General features: G+C 43.0%; 1 protein-coding gene across 1 annotated transcript in view; it reads right to left on the bottom strand.

The window, feature by feature from the left end:
• The window catches only part of KCNN2 (potassium calcium-activated channel subfamily N member 2), a 281,298-nt gene extending 258,828 nt beyond the window's left edge, over positions 1–22,470 (bottom strand). Inside the window, exons 1-2 of the mRNA XM_040421640.1 lie at positions 21,529–22,470; positions 21,306–21,401 (exon numbers count right to left, since the gene is read on the bottom strand). Coding sequence (XP_040277574.1) covers positions 21,306–21,401; positions 21,529–22,470 — 1,038 coding nt within the window. The remainder of the gene's footprint in view (positions 1–21,305; positions 21,402–21,528) is intronic.
• Positions 22,471–22,957: the final 487 nt, after the last annotated feature.

The raw sequence follows: 22,957 nt of genomic DNA, 5'->3' as shown, positions 1-22,957 counted from the left end.
ATACTCTGTTCTCTCCGTCAGGCTGCAGCTGGGACATAATCTTTTGGCTGCCGCGGTAAAATGCCTGTGTACCGCACCTGACTGCTGTAACTAATCTCTGGACTCAGTACAGCACCAAGCCAAGTGATTAGCTGCAGCGGTCATGTGCGCTATTACACTACAGCTTCCTATATAAAGGATTATTTTAAAGAATGTTGATGCAAATCAGAAAACCCTGTTAAGTGTCAATATTTGTATAAAACTATAGGGTGGACCCCTAGAGTCACTTCTACTGGTGGGCCCTTGGCACCCCAGTCCAATACTGTTTGTGTAGAATTGATTCATACCCGAATTAAACTTAAAAAAAAATAAAAAATGCCAAATTGGACCAAAAGGAATTTTGAGAAATTTGCTCATCACTAGTTGTTTTCGGTGGAGTGATGGGGTCAGAAGCTGGATAGTAGATGATCAAAAAGTGAGTGGGATCAGAGGGTGTGCGGACAGTTCGAGATGGACAGTTCTAATAGTTTTGATGTAGGGAGCTGTGATATGGGGTGACAGCTGGATAGAGAGGATAGGTCCACGGAAGGTTTCTTAAGTATGGGTGTGATGGTGGCATGTTTAAAAGAAGGGAAGACACTACTGATTAGTGATAGGTTGAAGAGGTGGGTAAAAGTTGGGATAAGCATGTTTGTAAAGTTAGGGATGAGATGGGATGGGAACCTCAGTGATAGTGGTAAAGTAGGTTACGTGGGAAGAACTTTGAGTAGTTGTGTAAAGGAGTTTTGGGGATTGTTGTTTGAAGCTTTCTCAGATAGTGTCAATTATTATTATTTTTTTAATGTGAGGCAAAGGCTTCTGTTGAGATGAGGGGTGTGGGAGGGGGGCAGGGGGATGAAGTAGGTTGCGTTAAAGGGGTTGTCTCATCATGGACAATGGGTGCATATCACTAGGATATGCCCCCATTGTCTTATAGGTGTGGGTCCCATCGCTGAGACCCACACCTATATGGAGAACGGAGCCCCGCAAGTGAAGGAGGGCACACTGCGCATGCGCAGCCGCCCTTCATTCATTTTCTATGGTGCCGGCGAAAACAGCTGAGCACTGGCTCGGCTATTTCCGTCCCCTACATAGGAATGAATGGGAGCGGGGGCCGCACATGCGGAACCGGAGTCCTCCAACCACTACCTTGCGGGGCTCCGTTCTCGATATAGGTGTGGGTCCCAGAGGTGGGACCCGCACCTATAAGACAATAGCGATATGCCCCCATTGTCTATGATGAGACAACCCCTTTAAAAGCATTAAACAATTGCTTGGGCTGCAGGAAAGAGATGATATAAGAGTAGTAAAGTACGGTAGTCCATTTTAGAAAAGGCAAGTGCAAGTTGAGAACTGCTGGCTTGTAAGAGTGGAGTGGGTTTTCTTTCAGTGTCGTTCTGTAACTCTGGAAGCTTGTTTCAGGATTATTTTTTATTTTTTTGGCCTGGTGAGTGTGCCAGGGTTGTTGATTGATTTGATGAGTTCTACTGTGTGTGAGAGAGGCAAACGTCGGGGGCTGAAGAAATACTGGCATTGTAGAAAACAGCGGCTGCAATTAAAAGCGGTTCACAGATACATCCAGGCAAAACCTGAAATATGCCGAATGTTCAAGGTGGTTAAATAATAGCTGGAAAATAGAGATGTTATTCAGTGATGGGGCTGACATCTACCATGGCAACTGACCGCAGAGGAAACAGGATAATCCATCACTATAAATATACCATTACTCATTTTAAAACCAGGGAGAGCAGAATTCCTTTACATTTGAATTGTTAATCACATATTAAATAATATTAGAAGCCTATAAAGCAAAGCCACAAGTCTATAAAGCACCAGTTTCCTATCAGGAGCCACTACTATTGTGTCAGTTAGAGACTGGGGGTAGACAGTGACTGCCCTTGGGTAGCAGATGACATCACAAAATGACATACAGCAGTAAATCGTATACTAAACTGTACATAAGTCTCTATGAAATTTAGGCTACTTTCCCTTTTCACTATTGAGATTCGTCAAGCAGTGCTTTTCTGTCCGCGATGTGGTGTGGAGCAAGACGGATCCGTCCTGACACACAATGGGGGCGGATCTGTTTTCTCGGACACAATAGAAAACTGATCCGTCCCCCATTGACTTTCAATGGTGTTCATGATGGATCCGTCTTTGCTTTTCAGAGATAATACAACCGGATCCGGATGTATTATCATGATGGAAGCGTTTTTGGAAGCGTTTTTGCTGATCCATGACGGATCCGGCAAAAACGCTGGTGTGAAAGTAGCCTTAGCTGCACTTCATTGCCATGTTTTCATAGAAACCAATCAGATTGGCTCATTTTGTAAGGACCCTCACAGTATAAGGACCCAGCTAAAGGGGGCTGCCTTACTGGGGAAGGTGGGCTCACACAATTTGAAAAACGTGTGCCTAGAAACTCATTTGACTTACAGTTTACATACCAGTAAAATAATTTTCTTTTCACCTTAATAAGAGGTGTCGACTAAGGCTACTTTCACACTAGCGTTCGGAGCGGATCCGTCTGATGTTTTATCAGACGGATCCGCTCCTATAATGCAGACGTTTGCATCCGTTCAGAACGGATCCGTCTGCATTATAACTTAGAAAAATTTCTAAGTCAGAAAGTAGCCTGAGCGGATCCGTTCAGACTTTACATTGAAAGTCAATGGGGAACGGATCCGCTTGAAGATTAAGCCATATGGTGTCATCTTCAAGCGGATCCGTCCTCATTGACTTACATTGTAAGTCTGGACGGATCCGCTCGCCTCCGCACGGCCAGGCGGACACCCGAACGCTGCAAGCAGCGTTCAGGTGTCCGCTCACTGAGCGGAGCGGAGGCTGAGCGCTGGCAGGCGGATGCATTCTCAGTGGATCCGCCTCCACTGAGAATGCATTAGGGCCGTGCGGATGCGTTCGGGGCCGCTCGTCAGCCCCTTCAAACGGAGCACACGAGCGGACACCCGAACGCAGGTGTGAAAGTAGCCTAACCTTGTATTAGCATTTTCAAACACATTCTGAAAAAATTGACTTATATTCTGCCGTGGGCAAAATTACACTTTTTTCCTTAGAATAGTTGTATGCATGTTTAATGTATAATCGGATGTAGCTTTCTGTAAGTAAAATCTTGTCATTTTGTTCCAATCCGCCTTCAAAAGATTTACCAATTCCCGACCACTCATTGACTATAAACGTCCTGGGTGGTCGGGTTTACCTCTGATTGGACGTTTCTGAATGTCGTTTCAGAGATGGCACCTGCACGCTAATCGTGCAGCTGCCAAAAGGGGGGCACGCTGCCAGTGACAGCAGGCTACACCACAGAGAGAAGGCTGTGGTTTGCTTTCCGTCCTGAGATGGGGAGCAAGACGTATCCGTCATTATCCACAATGCAAGTCAATGGGGACAGATCAGTTTACTCTGACACAATCTGAAACAATAGAAAATGGATCCGTCCCCCGTTGACTTTCAATGGAGTTCATGACGGATCCGTCTTGGCAATGGTAAAGATGATACAACCGGATCCGTTCATAACGGATGCAGATGGTTGTATTATCAGTAATGGAATTTTCTGTCATGGTTTTTAAGAGCTATAACTTTTTTTATTGTTTTGTTGAATGTGCTACATGAGGGCTTAGGCTACTTTCACACTAGCGTTTTTGCTGGATCCGGCAGGGTACAGCAAAAACGCTAGTGTGAAAGTAGCCTAAGCCCTCATGTAGCACATTCAACAAAACAATAAAAAAAAGTTATAGCTCTTAAAAACCATGACAGAAAATTCCATGTTAGAAAATCCAGATGTCGCTCCTTCCCTTCTGAGCCGTGGTGTATCCCTAAATAACATTTTATGACCACAATTGGGGTGTTACTGTATTTAGGATAAAGTGGGTAGCATATAGTGGGGGGATATTCTACTGTTATCTTTTGTGAAAAAGAAAGTTTGGGCCTAAAGCACCCATTTCTTGTAAAAAAAAAAATTTTTTTTTCATTTTCACACCCAAGTATTAAAAATTCTGTGAAACACCCATTGAGTGAAGTACTCACTACACCCTTAAAAATTCCTTGGGTGGTGTAGTTTACAAAATGTGGTCCCTTTTTGGGGGGTTTCACTGTGGGGATACCTCAGGGTCTCTTTAAATGTAACATGGTGCCCAAAGACCATTCCAGCTAAATCTGCCCTCCAAAAACCATATGGCACTCCTTGCCTTCTGTGCCCTGTCGTGTGCCCAAACAGTAGTATATGACCACACATGGGGTATTTCTGCAAACTGCAGAATCAAGGTAATAAATATTGAGGCTTGTTTTGTTGTTAACCCTTGATGTGTTCCAGGAAAAAATTAATATTAAAGATTAAAATGGAAAATCTGCAAAAAAAAGTGAAATTTAGAAATTTCACCTTTATTTTGCTTTAATTCCTATTGAATACCTAAAGGGTTAACAACATTTCTAAAACCAGTTTAAAATAGCTTGAGGGGTGTCATTTCTAAAATGGGGTCATTTATGGGTTGGTACTATTATGTAAGCCTCACAAAGTGACTTCAGAACTAAACTGGTCCTTAAAGAAGTTGACTGGAAATTTTCTTAAAAATTTCAAAAATTGCTTCTAAAATTCTGAACCTTCTAACGTCCTAAATTTTTTTTATTACATTACTAAAATGATGCCAACATAAAGTAGACATATGGGGAATGTTAATTAATGAATATTTTATGAGGCATCACTACTGTCTTAAAAGCAGAGAGATTCAAATTTAGAAAACAGTGAATTTTTTTAAATTTTCGGTAACTTTTGGATTTTTTTATAATTAAAAGGTAAAACATATTGACTCAAATTTACCATTAACATGAAGTACAATCTGTCACGAGAAAACAATCTCAGAATGACTTGGATAAATAAAAGCGATCCAAAGTTATTACCACATGTCAGATTTGCAAAATTAGGCCTGGTCAGGAAGGGGGTAAATTGATTTTCTGCTTCTTTAAAATTAATGGTGTACCCTTAGAATATTTGATCAGCGGGGGTCCAACTCTCAGCACCTCTGTGTAAATGTGTCACTCTTTGGGCTGATTCAGACGGCCATATGCTGTCCTCAAAAATGCGGATCTGTTTTTTGCAGATTAGATGCTGACCCATTCACTTATATGGTGCCCTTTTCTTCCATTCCACAATTCCGCAAAAACAAATGAAACATGTCCTATACTCAGTAAAAATCAGGATGTGGCCCCATTGAAGTCTATGGGTCCGCAAAAATACAGAATGCTATCCGTTTTTTTGCAAACATGCTCAACTGTCTAGAAAAAAAACGATCCGCATTTTTGCCGACAGTATACGGCCGTCTGAATGAGCCCTTTACCAGATACTGCTTTCTACCTTCAGTAGTGCTTGTGCCTGGTATTACGGCTTCATTCATTCAATGAAGGGTATTGAGTTGCGATTCCAGACACAGCCGGTACCACAAATACAGAGCAGTGTAGACAATAAGGAAGGCGCAGTACCAGGGTTGCCAACCGTCCAGAAATTTCTGGACAGTCAGTAAAAATAGGTGACTTTTTTGCTGTGCCAGTGAAAAAATTTATGTGTCTGTGATTTTTTTTGAGGTTGGTGTTAATTGACTAGATTATTTTGGTGGTAATTATCATCATTTTACAGCTCACAGTAAATGCAGGTAATGAGGTGTTATCAGTATACAGACATGGATTATCTTTGTCATTCATTAGGGTTTTTTTTCAATTTCTCCACAAAACATGTTGGCTGGCTGAGATTTTGGGACAAGGTGTCAAAAAAAGAAAAATTCTGGTTGGCAACCTTGCGCAATACTTGCAGGAGCACTTGAAACGGCTTATTCCACTAATCTAATATTGATGATCTATCTTAGGGCTAGACCGCAACTTAGAAATCGATTCTAAAGAGGACCTGTCACCTCCCCTGACATGTCCGTTTTAGTAACTACTTGCTTCAGAATTGTTATTACGAGGAGGATGCATCTATTCTTATGACTCTATATTGTGCCATTCCTTTATTATTCCTGTTAGAAGTTATAAATGAATTGCTAGCAGTTTGTTATGAAGATCCAGCGAGATCAGGGATCAGCACTCCAGCCGCTGTCAAACTACAACTCCCAGTATGCAAACATGCTCAGCTCTTCTTCTAACTCCCACAGAAGTCAGTGAAGCATTCTGAGTGTTGTAGTTTCTGAACAGCTGGAGTGCCGGAGGTTGCTGATCCCTGAGCTACATAGCCCAGACAAGCGTGTAGTCAGTGGACAAGCCAAGGTCAAGGCAGGCAAGAGTTCATTCAATAATAGGTTAGAGAAGGCACCACAGGGTCGATAGGATGAACAGGCAGAGGTCAGGACAGGTGTAACAGGGGCAGAGGTCAGACAGAGGAGTTCAGAAGACACAAACACCTTCCCCATAGGGCACCCTAAATAATCCAGAAAAAAGCAGCCATTAACTGGAGACAGATCAAGCGGCGTGCTTGCCCTTAAAGAAGCATGGAGAATGTAAGCACCCTAAGGGGGCAGCACAGGAGGCAGAGATAGCCAAAGGAGGCATACAGTGTAGAACATATATCCCAGCAGCGTCGCCCTGCTCTGTCCTGACAGACCACCAGCAACACAGAGCTGCGGGAGGGCGATTAGTCCGGTGGCTAAGCACGCCGAGAGTGAGATGATGCCTGGGGGCGCGGGCGGCTGGCATCACAATTACCCATAAAGCCTTAGAAAACAAGTAAGCTTGAGAGTTATAGGGATATTTATAAGCCATAAAGCCTTCCTCTGTCTTTCTTGGACACCCATGGCTTTATATAAAAAGCTGCATTGGTGTCTTATGTACTGGATCGTCCTAAAAGAAGCCATAACAACATAACTTACCGCCAGATTCTAACGACTGCAATAATATCGCTATTACTCACCGTATTTCAGCAGGTTATGTGATGTATAATGAGAACTATCAATGAAATAGTATTCAGGTTGTAATTGTAGTTTTTAATGCTATTCTTAGGCTTCTCCCATATGCACTCTTTTATTGTAATGGGAACACATCTTGCTCTGTACTAATCCCAGAGAGACTGCAGACTGAAGGAGGAGTGATACCTATTACAGTGCAGCTTGGAACATTGCAAGTCATTCTCCGAGTCCCATACATTAGATGGAGGAATGGAGAGGTTGTTTACCAAGCATCAATATTAGAGAGACGCTGTGATTGTTATGACAGCTACATCATCTGTGATGCTTTTTGCTGCATTATGGGAGAAGACTGCAGGACTATAGGGCGTAACGTGAAATGCTGTATCTTTCACATAAGCATTCATACAGAAAGGAACCACCTTCACCCTTCAGACAGATCACCCAAGTCTTATAAGCAGGGAACGCTGACAAGATGTTAATTTCTGCATATCTTTCCCAGCTGTAGGTTGTTACAATGAATCAAGAAATGTCAATTACTGGTTTGTTTGAATATTCATGTCTGCACCCTAGAAACTATAGTAAGTGCATTTCTTCCTGTGCACAGAGGGACAGGCTATGCTGCGCGGCGTACTGTCCTGAGCTTTACTTTCACCTCACGCTGCCCCTGCTGCAGAAATGTGCTCTGACAGCTGTGAAAACTGTCAACATCAGCCGTCATCATGTCAGACAATGGGAAGCCAAGCGGAGAATTCAGAAGGTTCTGGATAAAGGTTATCACTTGGGGTGGCATTAAATTCACACCAGTGCCTTATCATTTGGCTGGGATCCTAAGTAGTAGTGTCCGGGCCATTTGTAATTTATAAAGGAATCCTTGCCTATAGATGGAATACATTTAATATTATCACTGGAATATAAGGCAAAAAGAGAGGTCATCGCTTTGTGTGGATTGTAACTGTCATCAGTGGAAATAGAAACAGTGTGACAAGTGTCAGAAATAAGAAACTGGAGATCTTATAGTTTTATATAGCATTGTATATATTGAAAACGTTAGTGCTGTAACGGGTGCATTTCCATATACTCAGTAACGGGCCTGGCTTTGTTTTAGAAGCTATGCTCATGATGTCTGGTAGCGTTGAGCGAAGTGAGCTTCGGATGCTTCATCAGAAGTCGCTTCGTTCAAAACTTCAGATTAATACTGTATGGAGATTCGTCTCCGTACATATTAGAATGTATGGGCTCCGATGAGCGAAGTAAGTTATTCACAAAGTTGCGCATAACTTTATTGAATAACTTAATTGATTTTTAAAGTGGAAAACCACTTTAAAACTTGAAACCAAACTCGGCTTTGGTTCCGAGGTACTAGTCGGAACTGAAGCAGAGTTCAATTTCAAGTTTTAAAGTGGTTTTCCACTTTAAAAATCAATTACCGACGTTATTCAATGAAGTCACGCACGACTTAACTAACTTCGGCTCATCGGAACCCATACATTCTAATATGTACGGAGATGGATCTAAGTACAGTATTAATCCGACGTTTTGAACGAAGTGACTTCGGAGGTAACATTCAAAGCTCACTTCACTCAACATTAAAGGGGTTGCTCGGGTTCGGAGCTAAACCCGGACATACCTCCATTTTCACCCAGGCAGCCCCCCTGACTTGAGCATTGGAGCAGTTCATGCTCTGATGCTCTCCTTTGCCCTGCGCTAAATCGTGCAGGGCAAAGACATTTTCAAGAGTTCCAGGGACGAACTGAGCTCTCCATGGGGCTGCCAGAAAGCCCTGTGACGTCACCGGCACTGATGGGTGGGCTTTAGCGCTGCTGCACTAAAGTCCGCCCATCAGAACCGGCGACGTCACCGAACACACTACCGGGCGGAAGCCTCTGCCCAGCAGTGTGTTGTAAACAAAAGAGGCCTTGTCCTGCGCGATCTAGCGCAGGGCAAGGGAGCGCATCGGAGCATGAGATGCTCCGATGCTAGCATCAGAGGGGCTGCCTGGGTGAAAATATGAGTATGTCCGGGTTCAGCTCTGAACCCGGACAACCCCTTTAATTTCTAGGATAAGGTGCGACAACCCTAGCGTTGGACTGAATTTCCATGGGTCCACCAGAGGAAATGATTCTGACGGCCAACCCTCTATACACAGGACATATGTATGTTCAGCAATTTTTTATCATTGCACATTCAAATCAATAAGGTTTAATAGGATATTGTGTGGTTATTGGTTCCAAGGTCAGCCAAATTGTCTTCTGCTAGGTCTTAGGGGTCCTGCTTAATAAGGGGCCACTGGAGGATCCTCTGGTATTCTGGCAGGTCAGTCTGACCCTGGACAACCTTGAGAATGTAGCTACAAAGCCAACAGTATTCTCAACAATCACCACTCAAATACTCAATACTGGAAGAACCTGCATCGAATTTACAACTGAGGAGTCAATAGAAAATGCGGTTTGACTAATGGCAAAACATGTGAATGTAGATTATTATAAGCAGTATAGACAGCCGAAATAAATGCTGAACACGTGAGAAACAGACACAGAGAATAGAAGGATCCCTGCTCTATGTGTGATAGATAGATAGATAGATAGATAGATAGATATAGAGATAAGATAGAGAGATAGATAGATAGAGAGATAGATAGATAGATAGATAGATAGATAGATAGATAGATCGATAGATAGATAGATATAGAGATAAGATAGAGAGAGATAGATAGATAGATAAGATAGAGAGAGATAGATGATAGATAGATAGATAGATAGATAGATAGATAGATAGATAGATAGATAGATAAGATAGATAGATAGATAGATAGATATAGATAGATATAGATAGATATAGATAGATAGATAGATAGATAGATAGATAGATAGATAATAGATAGATAGATAGATAATAGATAGATGATAGATAAGATAGATAGATAGATAGATAGATAGATAGATAGATAGATAGATATAGATGATAGATAGATAGATGATAGATAGAGAGAGATAAGATAGATAGATAATAGATAGATAGATAGATAGATAGATAGATAATAGATAGATGATAGATAAGATAGATAGATAATAGATAGATGATAGATAATATAGATAGATAATAGATAGATGATAGATAAGATAGATAGATAGATAGATAGATAGAGATAGATGATAGATAGATAGATGATAGATAGAGAGAGATAGATGATAGATAGATAGAGAGAGATAGATGATAGATAAGATAGATAGATAGAGATAGATGATAGATAGATGATAGATAGATAGATAGATATAGATAGATAGATAGATATAAGATAGATAGATAGATAGATAGATAGGATAGGTAGATAGATATAGATAGATAGATAGAAGATAGATAGATATAGATAGATAGATGATAGATAGAGATAGATAGATAGATAGATAGATAGATAGATAGATAGATGATAGATAGAGAGATAGATGATAGATAGATAGATAGATAGATAGATAGATAGATGATAGATAGAGAGAGATAGATAATAGATAGATAGATAGATAGATAGATAGATAGATAGATAGATAGATAGATAGATGATAGAGATAGATGATAGATAGATAGATAGATAGATAGATAGATAGATATAGATAGATAGATAGATATAAGATAGATAGATATAGATAGATAGATAGATAGATAGATAGATATAGATAGATAGATAGATATAAGATAGATAGATATAGATAGATAGATAGATAGATAGATAGAGATAGATGATAGATAGATAGATAAGATAGATAGATAGAGATAGATAGAAGATAGATAGAGATAGATAGATAGATAGATAGATGATAGATAGATAGATAGATAGATAGATAGATAGATAGATGATAGATAGAGAGAGATAGATAATAGATAGATGATAGATAGATAGATAGATAGATGATAGATAGAGATAGATGATAGATAGATAGATAGATAGATAGATAGATAGATATAGATAGATAGATAGAAGATAGATAGATAGATAGATAGATGATAGATACATAGATAGATAGATAGATAGATAGATGATAGATAGAGAGAGATAGATAATAGATAGATAGATAGATAGATAGAGATAGATAGATAGAGATAGATGATAGATAGATAGATAGATAGATAGATATAGATAGATAGATATAAGATAGATAGATATAGATAGATAGATAGAAGATAGATAGAGATAGATAGAAGATAGATAGAGATAGATAGATAGATAGATAGATAGATAGATAGATAGATAGATAGATAGATGATAGATAGATAGATAGATAGATAGATGATAGATAGAGAGAGATAGATAATAGATAGATGATAGATAGATAGATAGATAGATAGATAGATGATAGATAGAGATAGATGATAGATAGATAGATAGATAGATAGATATAGATAGATAGATAGATAGATAGATAGATAGATAGATAGATAAGATAGATAGATAGATAGATAGATAGATAGATGATAGATACATAGATAGATAGATAGATGATAGATAGATAGAGATAGATAGATAGATAGATAGATAGATAGATAGATAGATATAGATAGATAGATAGATATAAGATAGATAGATATAGATAGATAGAGAGATAGATGATAGATTAGATATATAGATAGATAGATAAGATAGAGAGAGATAGATAATAGATAGATAATAGATTAGATAGATAGATAGATAGATAGATAGATAGATAGATAGATAGATCTGCATGTGTGTACTGTAAAAAGTAATGATCATGTTATCTTTATTATAATGGAGACAGATGACAGATCCTGATGTGTAATAGATATATATACTGTACCCCCGGCCATCACTGCTGCAGACATCTATGACTACTGGGTTGTAAAGCCCGGACATAAAGTACATAGTACACATACTGGCGAACCCCCATCTGTGTGATCCACAGTGCACGGGAATCCCCCCATAGTAAAGAGATAATCCGTTGCCCCAGGACACATTCTCCGCGCGGAATCCCCCTCCCAGGGACCCAGTAGAGGCGGAATCCCCGGTGGCCCCCGCTCCTCCGTCCTGTCTGCACAGATGATTAGTGGCGGCTGCCTCCAGTGCTCCCCTTCCCACGCACTGCGGCGGCGCATGCGCTCTGCGAGCCTGGAAGAGCCGGGTGATTCCGTGCAGGGGTAACCCCGAGAGCGCCTGATTAATAATCTGCAGCTGCCGGCTATTTCTAGCTGCGGGGACATTAATAATGCAAGAAGCTCAGTCAGTAGGTGAGGGGCACCTGGGACCGGCATCCGAGGCGTGCAGTCTGTAACACTAGCGGGGAAAGCACAGGGATTCCCCTCATCCGCCAGTGGTCTCCGGCCAGACAGGAAAGCAGCAGCTGCTCCAGATGTGGGACGCTGCACTCTGACAGAGGGCTCCATTACCGAGCGCATGTTCTGAGAGTATCCGCCAGCAATAGGTGACTGCGTCTGAACACATTGCAGGAGGCTGAGCTGTGAGGAGGGAGCTCCATGGTCCTGAGAGCTGTAATAAGGATGTATGTGCAGGGGGATCACAACATAGGACAGGGACATGAGCTGTAATAAGGATGTATGTAGTGTAATATGTACAGGGGGATCACTGTGGTCATGGAAGATAACATAGGACAGGGGCACGAGCTGTAATAAGGATGTATGTAGTGTAATATGTACAGGGGGATCACTGTGGTCATGGAAGATAACATAGGACAGGGACATGAGCTGTAATAAGGATGTATGTAGTGTAATATGTACCGGGGATCACTGTGGTCATGGAAGATAATATAGGACAGGGGCATGAGCTGTAATAAGGATGTATGTAGTGTAATATGTACAGGGGGATCACTGTGGTCATGGAAGATAACATAGGACAGGGACACGAGCTGTAATAAGGATGTATGTAGTGTAATATGTACAGGGGGATCACTGTGGTCATGGAAGATAACATAGGACAGGGGCATGAGCTGTAATAAGGATGTATGTAGTGTAATATGTACAGGGGATCACTGTGGTCATGGAAGATAATATAGGACAGGGGCATGAGCTGTAATAAGGATGTATGTAGTGTAATATGTACAGGGGGATCACTGTGGTCATGGAAGATAATATAGGACAGGGGCATGAGCTGTAATAAGGATGTATGTAGTGTAATATGTACAGGGGATCACTGTGGTCATGGAAGATAACATAGGACAGGGACATGAGCTGTAATAAGGATGTATGTAGTGTAATATGTACAGGGGATCACTGTGGTCATGGAAGATAACATAGGACAGGGACACGAGCTGTAATAAGGATGTATGTAGTGTAATATGTACCGGGGGGTCACTGTGGTCATGGAAGATAATATAGGACAGGGGCACGAGCTGTAATAAGGATGTATGTAGTGTAATATGTACAGGGGATCACTGTGGTCATGGAAGATAATATAGGACAGGAGCATGAGCTGTAATAAGGATGTATGTAGTGTAATATGTACCGGGGGGTCACTGTGGTCATGGAAGATAATATAGGACAGGGACACGAGCTGTAATAAGGATGTATGTAGTGTAATATGTACAGGGGATCACTGTGGTCATGGAAGATAACATAGGACAGGGACACGAGCTGTAATAAGGATGTATGTAGTGTAATATGTACAGGGGATCACTGTGGTCATGGAAGATAACATAGGACAGGGGCATGAGCTGTAATAAGGATGTATGTAGTGTAATATGTACTGGGGATCACTGTGGTCATGGAAGATAACATAGGACATGGGCATGAGCTGTAATAAGGATGTATGTAGTGTAATATGTACAGGGGATCACTGTGGTCATGGAAGATAACATAGGACAGGGGCATGAGCTGTAATAAGGATGTATGTAGTGTAATATGTACAGGGGATCACTGTGGTCATGGAAGATAACATAGGACAGGGGCACGAGCTGTAATAAGGATGTATGTAGTGTAATATGTACCGGGGGGTCACTGTGGTCATGGAAGATAATATAGGACAGGGGCACGAGCTGTAATAAGGATGTATGTAGTGTAATATGTACAGGGGATCACTGTGGTCATGGAAGATAACATAGGACAGGGGCATGAGCTGTAATAAGGATGTATGTAGTGTAATATGTACAGGGGATCACTGTGGTCATGGAAGATAACATAGGACAGGGACATGAGCTGTAATAAGGATGTATGTAGTGTAATATGTACAGGGGGATCACTGTGGTCATGGAAGATAACATAGGACAGGGACACGAGCTGTAATAAGGATGTATGTAGTGTAATATGTACAGGGGGATCACTGTGGTCATGGAAGATAACATAGGACAGGGGCATGAGCTGTAATAAGGATGTATGTAGTGTAATATGTACAGGGGATCACTGTGGTCATGGAAGATAATATAGGACAGGGGCATGAGCTGTAATAAGGATGTATGTAGTGTAATATGTACAGGGGGATCACTGTGGTCATGGAAGATAATATAGGACAGGGGCATGAGCTGTAATAAGGATGTATGTAGTGTAATATGTACAGGGGATCACTGTGGTCATGGAAGATAACATAGGACAGGGACATGAGCTGTAATAAGGATGTATGTAGTGTAATATGTACAGGGGATCACTGTGGTCATGGAAGATAACATAGGACAGGGACACGAGCTGTAATAAGGATGTATGTAGTGTAATATGTACCGGGGGGTCACTGTGGTCATGGAAGATAATATAGGACAGGGGCACGAGCTGTAATAAGGATGTATGTAGTGTAATATGTACAGGGGATCACTGTGGTCATGGAAGATAATATAGGACAGGAGCATGAGCTGTAATAAGGATGTATGTAGTGTAATATGTACCGGGGGGTCACTGTGGTCATGGAAGATAATATAGGACAGGGACACGAGCTGTAATAAGGATGTATGTAGTGTAATATGTACAGGGGATCACTGTGGTCATGGAAGATAACATAGGACAGGGACACGAGCTGTAATAAGGATGTATGTAGTGTAATATGTACAGGGGATCACTGTGGTCATGGAAGATAACATAGGACAGGGGCATGAGCTGTAATAAGGATGTATGTAGTGTAATATGTACTGGGGATCACTGTGGTCATGGAAGATAACATAGGACATGGGCATGAGCTGTAATAAGGATGTATGTAGTGTAATATGTACAGGGGATCACTGTGGTCATGGAAGATAACATAGGACAGGGGCATGAGCTGTAATAAGGATGTATGTAGTGTAATATGTACAGGGGATCACTGTGGTCATGGAAGATAACATAGGACAGGGGCACGAGCTGTAATAAGGATGTATGTAGTGTAATATGTACCGGGGGGTCACTGTGGTCATGGAAGATAATATAGGACAGGGGCACGAGCTGTAATAAGGATGTATGTAGTGTAATATGTACAGGGGATCACTGTGGTCATGGAAGATAATATAGGACAGGAGCATGAGCTGTAATAAGGATGTATGTAGTGTAATATGTACCGGGGGGTCACTGTGGTCATGGAAGATAATATAGGACAGGGACACGAGCTGTAATAAGGATGTATGTAGTGTAATATGTACAGGGGATCACTGTGGTCATGGAAGATAATATAGGACAGGGGCATGAGCTGTAATAAGGATGTATGTAGTGTAATATGTACAGGGGGATCACTGTGGTCATGGAAGATAATATAGGACAGGGGCATGAGCTGTAATAAGGATGTATGTAGTGTAATATGTACAGGGGATCACTGTGGTCATGGAAGATAACATAGGACAGGGACATGAGCTGTAATAAGGATGTATGTAGTGTAATATGTACAGGGGATCACTGTGGTCATGGAAGATAACATAGGACAGGGACACGAGCTGTAATAAGGATGTATGTAGTGTAATATGTACCGGGGGGTCACTGTGGTCATGGAAGATAATATAGGACAGGGGCACGAGCTGTAATAAGGATGTATGTAGTGTAATATGTACAGGGGATCACTGTGGTCATGGAAGATAATATAGGACAGGAGCATGAGCTGTAATAAGGATGTATGTAGTGTAATATGTACCGGGGGGTCACTGTGGTCATGGAAGATAATATAGGACAGGGACACGAGCTGTAATAAGGATGTATGTAGTGTAATATGTACAGGGGATCACTGTGGTCATGGAAGATAACATAGGACAGGGACACGAGCTGTAATAAGGATGTATGTAGTGTAATATGTACAGGGGATCACTGTGGTCATGGAAGATAACATAGGACAGGGGCATGAGCTGTAATAAGGATGTATGTAGTGTAATATGTACAGGGGGGTCACTGTGGTCATGGAAGATAATATAGGACATGGGCATGAGCTGTAATAAGGATGTATGTAGTGTAATATGTACTGGGGATCACTGTGGTCATGGAAGATAATATAGGACAGGAGCATGAGCTGTAATAAGGATGTATGTAGTGTAATATGTACTGGGGATCACTGTGGTCATGGAAGATAACATAGGACAGGGGCATGAGCTGTAATAAGGATGTATGTAGTGTAATATGTACAGGGGGGTCACTGTGGTCATGGAAGATAACATAGGACAGGGGCACGAGCTGTAATAAGGATGTATGTAGTGTAATATGTACAGGGGGGTCACTGTGGTCATGGAAGATAATATAGGACAGGGGCATGAGCTGTAATAAGGATGTATGTAGTGTAATATGTACAGGGGATCACTGTGGTCATGGAAGATAACATAGGACAGGGACATGAGCTGTAATAAGGATGTATGTAGTGTAATATGTACCGGGGATCACTGTGGTCATGGAAGATAACATAGGACAGGGACATGAGCTGTAATAAGGATGTATGTAGTGTAATATGTACCGGGGATCACTGTGGTCATGGAAGATAACATAGGACAGGGACATGAGCTGTAATAAGGATGTATGTAGTGTAATATGTACAGGGGGGTCACTGTGGTCATGGAAGATAATATAGGACAGGGGCATGAGCTGTAATAAGGATGTATGTAGTGTAATATGTACCGGGGATCACTGTGGTCATGGAAGATAACATAGGACAGGGACATGAGCTGTAATAAGGATGTATGTAGTGTAATATGTACAGGGGATCACTGTGGTCATGGAAGATAACATAGGACAGGGACATGAGCTGTAATAAGGATGTATGTAGTGTAATATGTACAGGGGATCACTGTGGTCATGGAAGATAAGATAGGACAGGGACATGAGCTGTAATAAGGATGTATGTAGTGTAATATGTACAGGGGATCACTGTGGTCATGGAAGATAACATAGGACAGGGACATGAGCTGTAATAAGGATGTATGTAGTGTAATATGTACAGGGGATCACTGTGGTCATGGAAGATAAGATAGGACAGGGACATGAGCTGTAATAAGGATGTATGTAGTGTAATATGTACAGGGGATCACTGTGGTCATGGAAGATAACATAGGACAGGGACATGAGCTGTAATAAGGATGTATGTAGTATAATATGTACCGGGGGGTCACTGTGGTCATGGAAGATAACATAGGACAGGGGCATGAGCTGTAATAAGGATGTATGTAGTGTAATATGTACTGGGGATCACTGTGGTCATGGAAGATAACATAGGACAGGGGCATGAGCTGTAATAAGGGTGTATGTAGTGTAATATGTACTGGGGATCACTGTGGTCATGGAAGATAACATAGGACATGGGCATGAGCTGTAATAAGGATGTATGTAGTGTAATATGTACAGGGGGATCACTGTGGTCATGGAAGATAACATAGGACAGGGGCATGAGCTGTAATAAGGATGTATGTAGTGTAATATGTACAGGGGATCACTGTGGTCATGGAAGATAAGATAGGACAGGGACATGAGCTGTAATAAGGATGTATGTAGTGTAATATGTACAGGGGATCACTGTGGTCATGGAAGATAACATAGGACAGGGGCACAAGCTGTAATAAGGATGTATGTAGTGTAATATGTACAGGGGGATCACTGTGGTCATGGAAGATAACATAGGACAGGGGCATGAGCTGTAATAAGGATGTATGTAGTGTAATATGTACAGGGGATCACTGTAGTCATGGAAGATAACATAGGACAGGGGCATGAGCTGTAATAAGGATGTATGTAGTGTAATATGTACAGGGGGATCACTGTGGTCATGGAAGATAACATAGGACAGGGGCATGAGCTGTAATAAGGATGTATGTAGTGTAATATGTACAGGGGATCACTGTGGTCATGGAAGATAACATAGGACAGGGGCATGAGCTGTAATAAGGATGTATGTAGTGTAATATGTACAGGGGATCACTGTGGTCATGGAAGATAACATAGGACAGGAGCATGAGCTGTAATAAGGATGTATGTAGTGTAATATGTACAGGGGATCACTGTGGTCATGGAAGATAAGATAGGACAGGGGCATGAGCTGTAATAAGGATGTATGTAGTGTAATATGTACAGGGGATCACTGTGGTCATGGAAGATAACATAGGACAGGGGCACGAGCTGTAATAAGGATGTATGTAGTGTAATATGTACAGGGGATCACTGTGGTCATGGAAGATAACATAGGACAGGGACATGAGCTGTAATAAGGATGTATGTAGTGTAATATGTACAGGGGATCACTGTGGTCATGGAAGATAACATAGGACAGGGGCATGAGCTGTAATAAGGACATATGTAGTATTATATGTGCAGGGGGCTCGCTGTGGTCCTTGAAGCTTTACATAGGGCAGGCGCATTAGAGCTATAATAAGGATGTGTACAGTATAGTATAATATGTACAGGGCATTCTCTGTGGTCCTGAAAGCTTGACAAAGGCATGAGAGCTGTAATAACATTGTATGTAGCATATTAGCTGGAAGCTTTACCTAGGACAGGACATGAGAGCTGTAATAAGGATGTATGGTGACGGGAAAGCTTTACAGTCTACTGCATGTAGGACAAGGACCCAGAGCTGTGTGTCCTATCATATGTACAGAGAGCTGTCCGTGGTCCTGAAAGTGCATCAGGGCTGCAATAACTCTATGTGGTATAATATCTGCAGAAAGCTTTGTATGGTGATGAAATCTTTACTGTCCTGTGTAACACTAGGGCTATATGTAGTATGATATGTGCGGGGGCTCTTTCTGGTCCTGAAAGTTTTATAGATTATGTAACATGGGGTGAGAGCTGTAATAACATTGTATGTGGTATAATATCTGCAGGAAGCTCTCCCTGGTCCTGAAATCTTTACAGATTATGTAACACAAGGGGATAACCCTGTATGTAATATAATATCTCCTGGGGAATATGTGTAATCAGGGAAGCTTACAGATTACATGGCACCAGGGCAGCAATAACACGGAACAGGGAAGTCTACAGGGCACCAGGTATAAGGGCCTGTAGGATTTCCAGACTACACCTAAAAGACCCCGAACACAGGAATAACACTGTATGTAGTATATAACATGTCTAGGGAGCACCATGGTAATAATATATATTCTACATAGGACCAGGAGCGTGAGGACAGTAATATCTGTGTATGCTGTATATTAGTGCAAGGAGCACTTTCTGGGATGAAGGCTTTACATACTTCATATGGCATGAGAGCAGTAGTAACCCTTTATGTAGTGGAACACCTGCAAGGAGCTCTTTCTGGTACTGAAAGCCTTACAATCTACATAGGATAAGGGCATGGGGACTGAATGTAGCTAAAGATCTGCAGGGAGCTCCCATGGGTGCTGGAGGCTCAGCATTTTCCATAGGGCAAGGGTATGAAAGCATGAATGATATTGTCTACACCCCAGAAGAGTAGTGATAGCGGTGTACCGTGTATAGCTGGGGCCTGGGGAAAGCTGGACAGTCCACACAGGACAAGAACAGTAATTGTATGTGATAAAATATATATCAATAAAACATATTGGACTACAGCAAGAAAAAAAAAAAAATTGTAATTTATAATATGTGCATGTATAATAATGGAGTATGTAGTATCATGATGTGAGGAGAAGATAATAGTGTATTTAGTACAGGATGGGTAGGTTGCTCTGGGTGATGCTGAGTAATGCTTATTAATCAGCAGAGGGAGGTGGATACTGTAAGTGCAATAGACATCCTCCTGTACACAGAATAGGAGAACTATAACAACTCACATTATATGCAGGCTAGGCTCTCCCTATATAGGAGTAGTGTCCTCCCTACATGATGGCATATAGGAGGCTGTCCAGGTCAGAAAGGAGCTGGAACCTGATCTGGTGCTGAAAGCTGTGCTGTCTGCCTAGACTAATGGAGCTGTCCCTGGTGCTGTCCTGGGACATGGAAAATGAAAGCAGTGTCTCTATAGCCAGGATACTGAGGGTAGTGATCCAGCTGGCACTCAAAGTGCATGGGCAGAGCATGAAATGTGCTGAACTCTATAGTGTGTACTGAGACATAAGGGGGGCTCTCTGGTGCCACAAGCTTAGTAATCCACATGACTATTGCTAAATACCCCACACAGGAGAGGGTCTGGTGGAGTCATAACTTGTCTGAAAACGAATTGCTGTAAAAGAATGAGAGACACAGGCGCCAAGGAAGGGTTGTCGGCTAGAAAGTAATGAAGAAAGCGTCAAAAGACACCAAAACCTGACATTCTGCCCAAATATAATTCCCATTGTACCGACTGATGGACCATGCTTACAGGGGGTCACTGGGAAGTTCGGGATTAGGCAGACCCTTGTATTCCTTATGAAAATAGTGGTTAAATAACAATCCTGGCTCTGCTGCATTGTCAATCCACTCCAAACATACTCTGCCCTTCAGTAGCAGCACACATGAAGGACATTTATGTCACCTACTACCCCCACTATCCTCCATCATGCCCGGCAATTTGTACAAGCCAAGACAACCCAGGAGCAGACATAAGCTGCACAATGTGATCACATCCCACACGTCTCTGCACTTCAAGATTGAATGGGAGAACAAGGTCACAAATGAGCAAAAGGAACCCATATGAGAACGGAGAAGAGTGGATGTGAACAACGCCCTGGGGCAGGTAACGCAGGGGGCACATGCCCTGGCACACCCTTAGCAGACTAGACAGCAGAAGCTGAGGTCTAATGTACTTTCTATAGGAAAAGACGAAACTAAAGGTATCAAGTCACAAAGTATCAACACTATAAACCAAAAGGTAACAGGTCAGCGATGACAGTAGAAGAAGTCACGTGGTCAATAAATGTAACAAAGTATCAGCGATGACCAGACAAAACGTAGCGAATAAAATGCAAGGAAGTATCAACATGACACAAAACATAAGTCACGTGTTCAAGAAATACAACAAAGTACGATACAAAACAAAATGTATCAAGTCACAAGTTCAACACATGCAACATAGTACCAGCTGGTAAAGGAGGGGTTAGAAGATGGCTTTACCTGGATTTCTCTGGCGTGGTATACAATGATGAGACCGAGCAGGATGATGGTGGAAAGGCTGATAAGGCATTTTAGAGCTAATGAGTAGAGCGAGCCCTGCAACAGAAACAGGTGTCAGAAGTTATCACACAGGGAAGGAAGGAGTGCCCAGAAGTTGGGGAAGTAACTACAGGGAGAGGGCAGCCATCCCGGTGAAGGACCTCTACTGGGCGAGGGTCCCTACCTTGTCATAGGCTCCCCAGGACAGCTCAGTCTCGATGACCATGACCACGATCCCAAACATCCCGAAGATGAGCGCGTAGTCGCTCAGGCGCTTCCGCTTCTCGAAGAGCGCTCTCCGGTGCCCGAGCCTGTAGCCGATGTTCTGGTTCTTCTTCTTGCTGGACTTGCTGCCCGAGTTCTGGCTGCCCCCCGCCTGCCCGCTGTACGGCGCCAGGTTGTTGGAGTTGTGCTCGGGCTTGGACACGACGATCTCCGGGGCGGCGCTGGCCACGGGCTGCAGGGGCTGGGACTCGGAGTCCAGCTCGTGGAGGTTCCTCCGGGACGCGCTCAGGTTGCTGAGCGGTCTCATGACGCCGCCGTTGTACCTGCAGCTGCTCATGGCTATTTCCGTGAAGGGGTTGCTCTCCCGGCGCTGGCTGTTGGGGCTCGCCTGCTGCCGGCTGTGGCACTGCTGGTACTGGTGGTGCTGGTGGGGTCTGCAGGAACTGGCATGGCTGGAAGGCGTCAGCTCACTCACGTTCAGCTGGCTGCCTTGCCGGGAGGAAGAGGATGACAGGGGCGAGGAGTTGCTGCGGAAAGCGCCGGCGGTGATGGGGGACGAGGTGCGGAGAAGCGGCAGGTTATCCCCGTGGAAGGAGCAGCTGTTGCACTGAAGGCACGGGCCGTCCTGCTGGAAGAAGAGCTGCTCGTCCGGACTGTGCGGCGGCTGCTGAGGAGGGGGAGGAGGAGGCGGCTGCTCTGAGAAGAGACCGGGCTGGAACTGCAGCGATGTTTCCATGTCAGAGCTGTTAAAGCTGCAGGAGGACCGCCAGGCTGTGCACCCAGCGCAATGCGTGCTGTCAGGGATGGGGAAGTCCTCAGTTCGGGAGGAAGGGCCCATTTCGGCTCCCGTAGAATCAAAACAACACGTCCGATTGGCCGGGCGAACCAAAACAAAGGGCATGACGTCAGCGCCTGGGCGGGCTCAAACAATGAAAGAGCGGAGTGTGGACGGCCAGCGGCTCAGAGTGTCCTAGTGCTGGGACGTGCGGCCGGCGGGAAGCCCTCTGCTCTCATGTCTGCCCCGGGGGGCGGCGCGGAGGTGGGGGGGAGGGGCATCAGGAGTGCTGCTCCGCCGCAGGAGCTCAGAGGATCCGCACGTGCTCTAGGAAGTTGTGGAGGGCGGTGTACCCAGCGCTGCCACCCTGTGTGCCGCCCACTGCTGGCATCTCACCCGGTGTCATCAAGTCAGCCCTGCAAAACATTCATAGGGGGGTTATTATTATATGAGCGCTTCTTACTGGTAGCAGCCTGTTCAGTGGAGTCCACACCATCAGATGCTGGATGTCATCCATGATGGTAAGCCACACTGGCCAGGGAATGCCAGGGGGCACACAGCGGGTATCATTCTACTTTATACAATTAAAGCGGTTTTCCGGGTGTTTAATATT

This window comes from Bufo bufo, chromosome 2 (genome assembly GCF_905171765.1).
Source record: "Bufo bufo chromosome 2, aBufBuf1.1, whole genome shotgun sequence".
Taxonomy (NCBI): Eukaryota; Metazoa; Chordata; class Amphibia; order Anura; family Bufonidae; genus Bufo; species Bufo bufo.
This window is presented reverse-complemented; position numbering and strand designations above follow the sequence as displayed.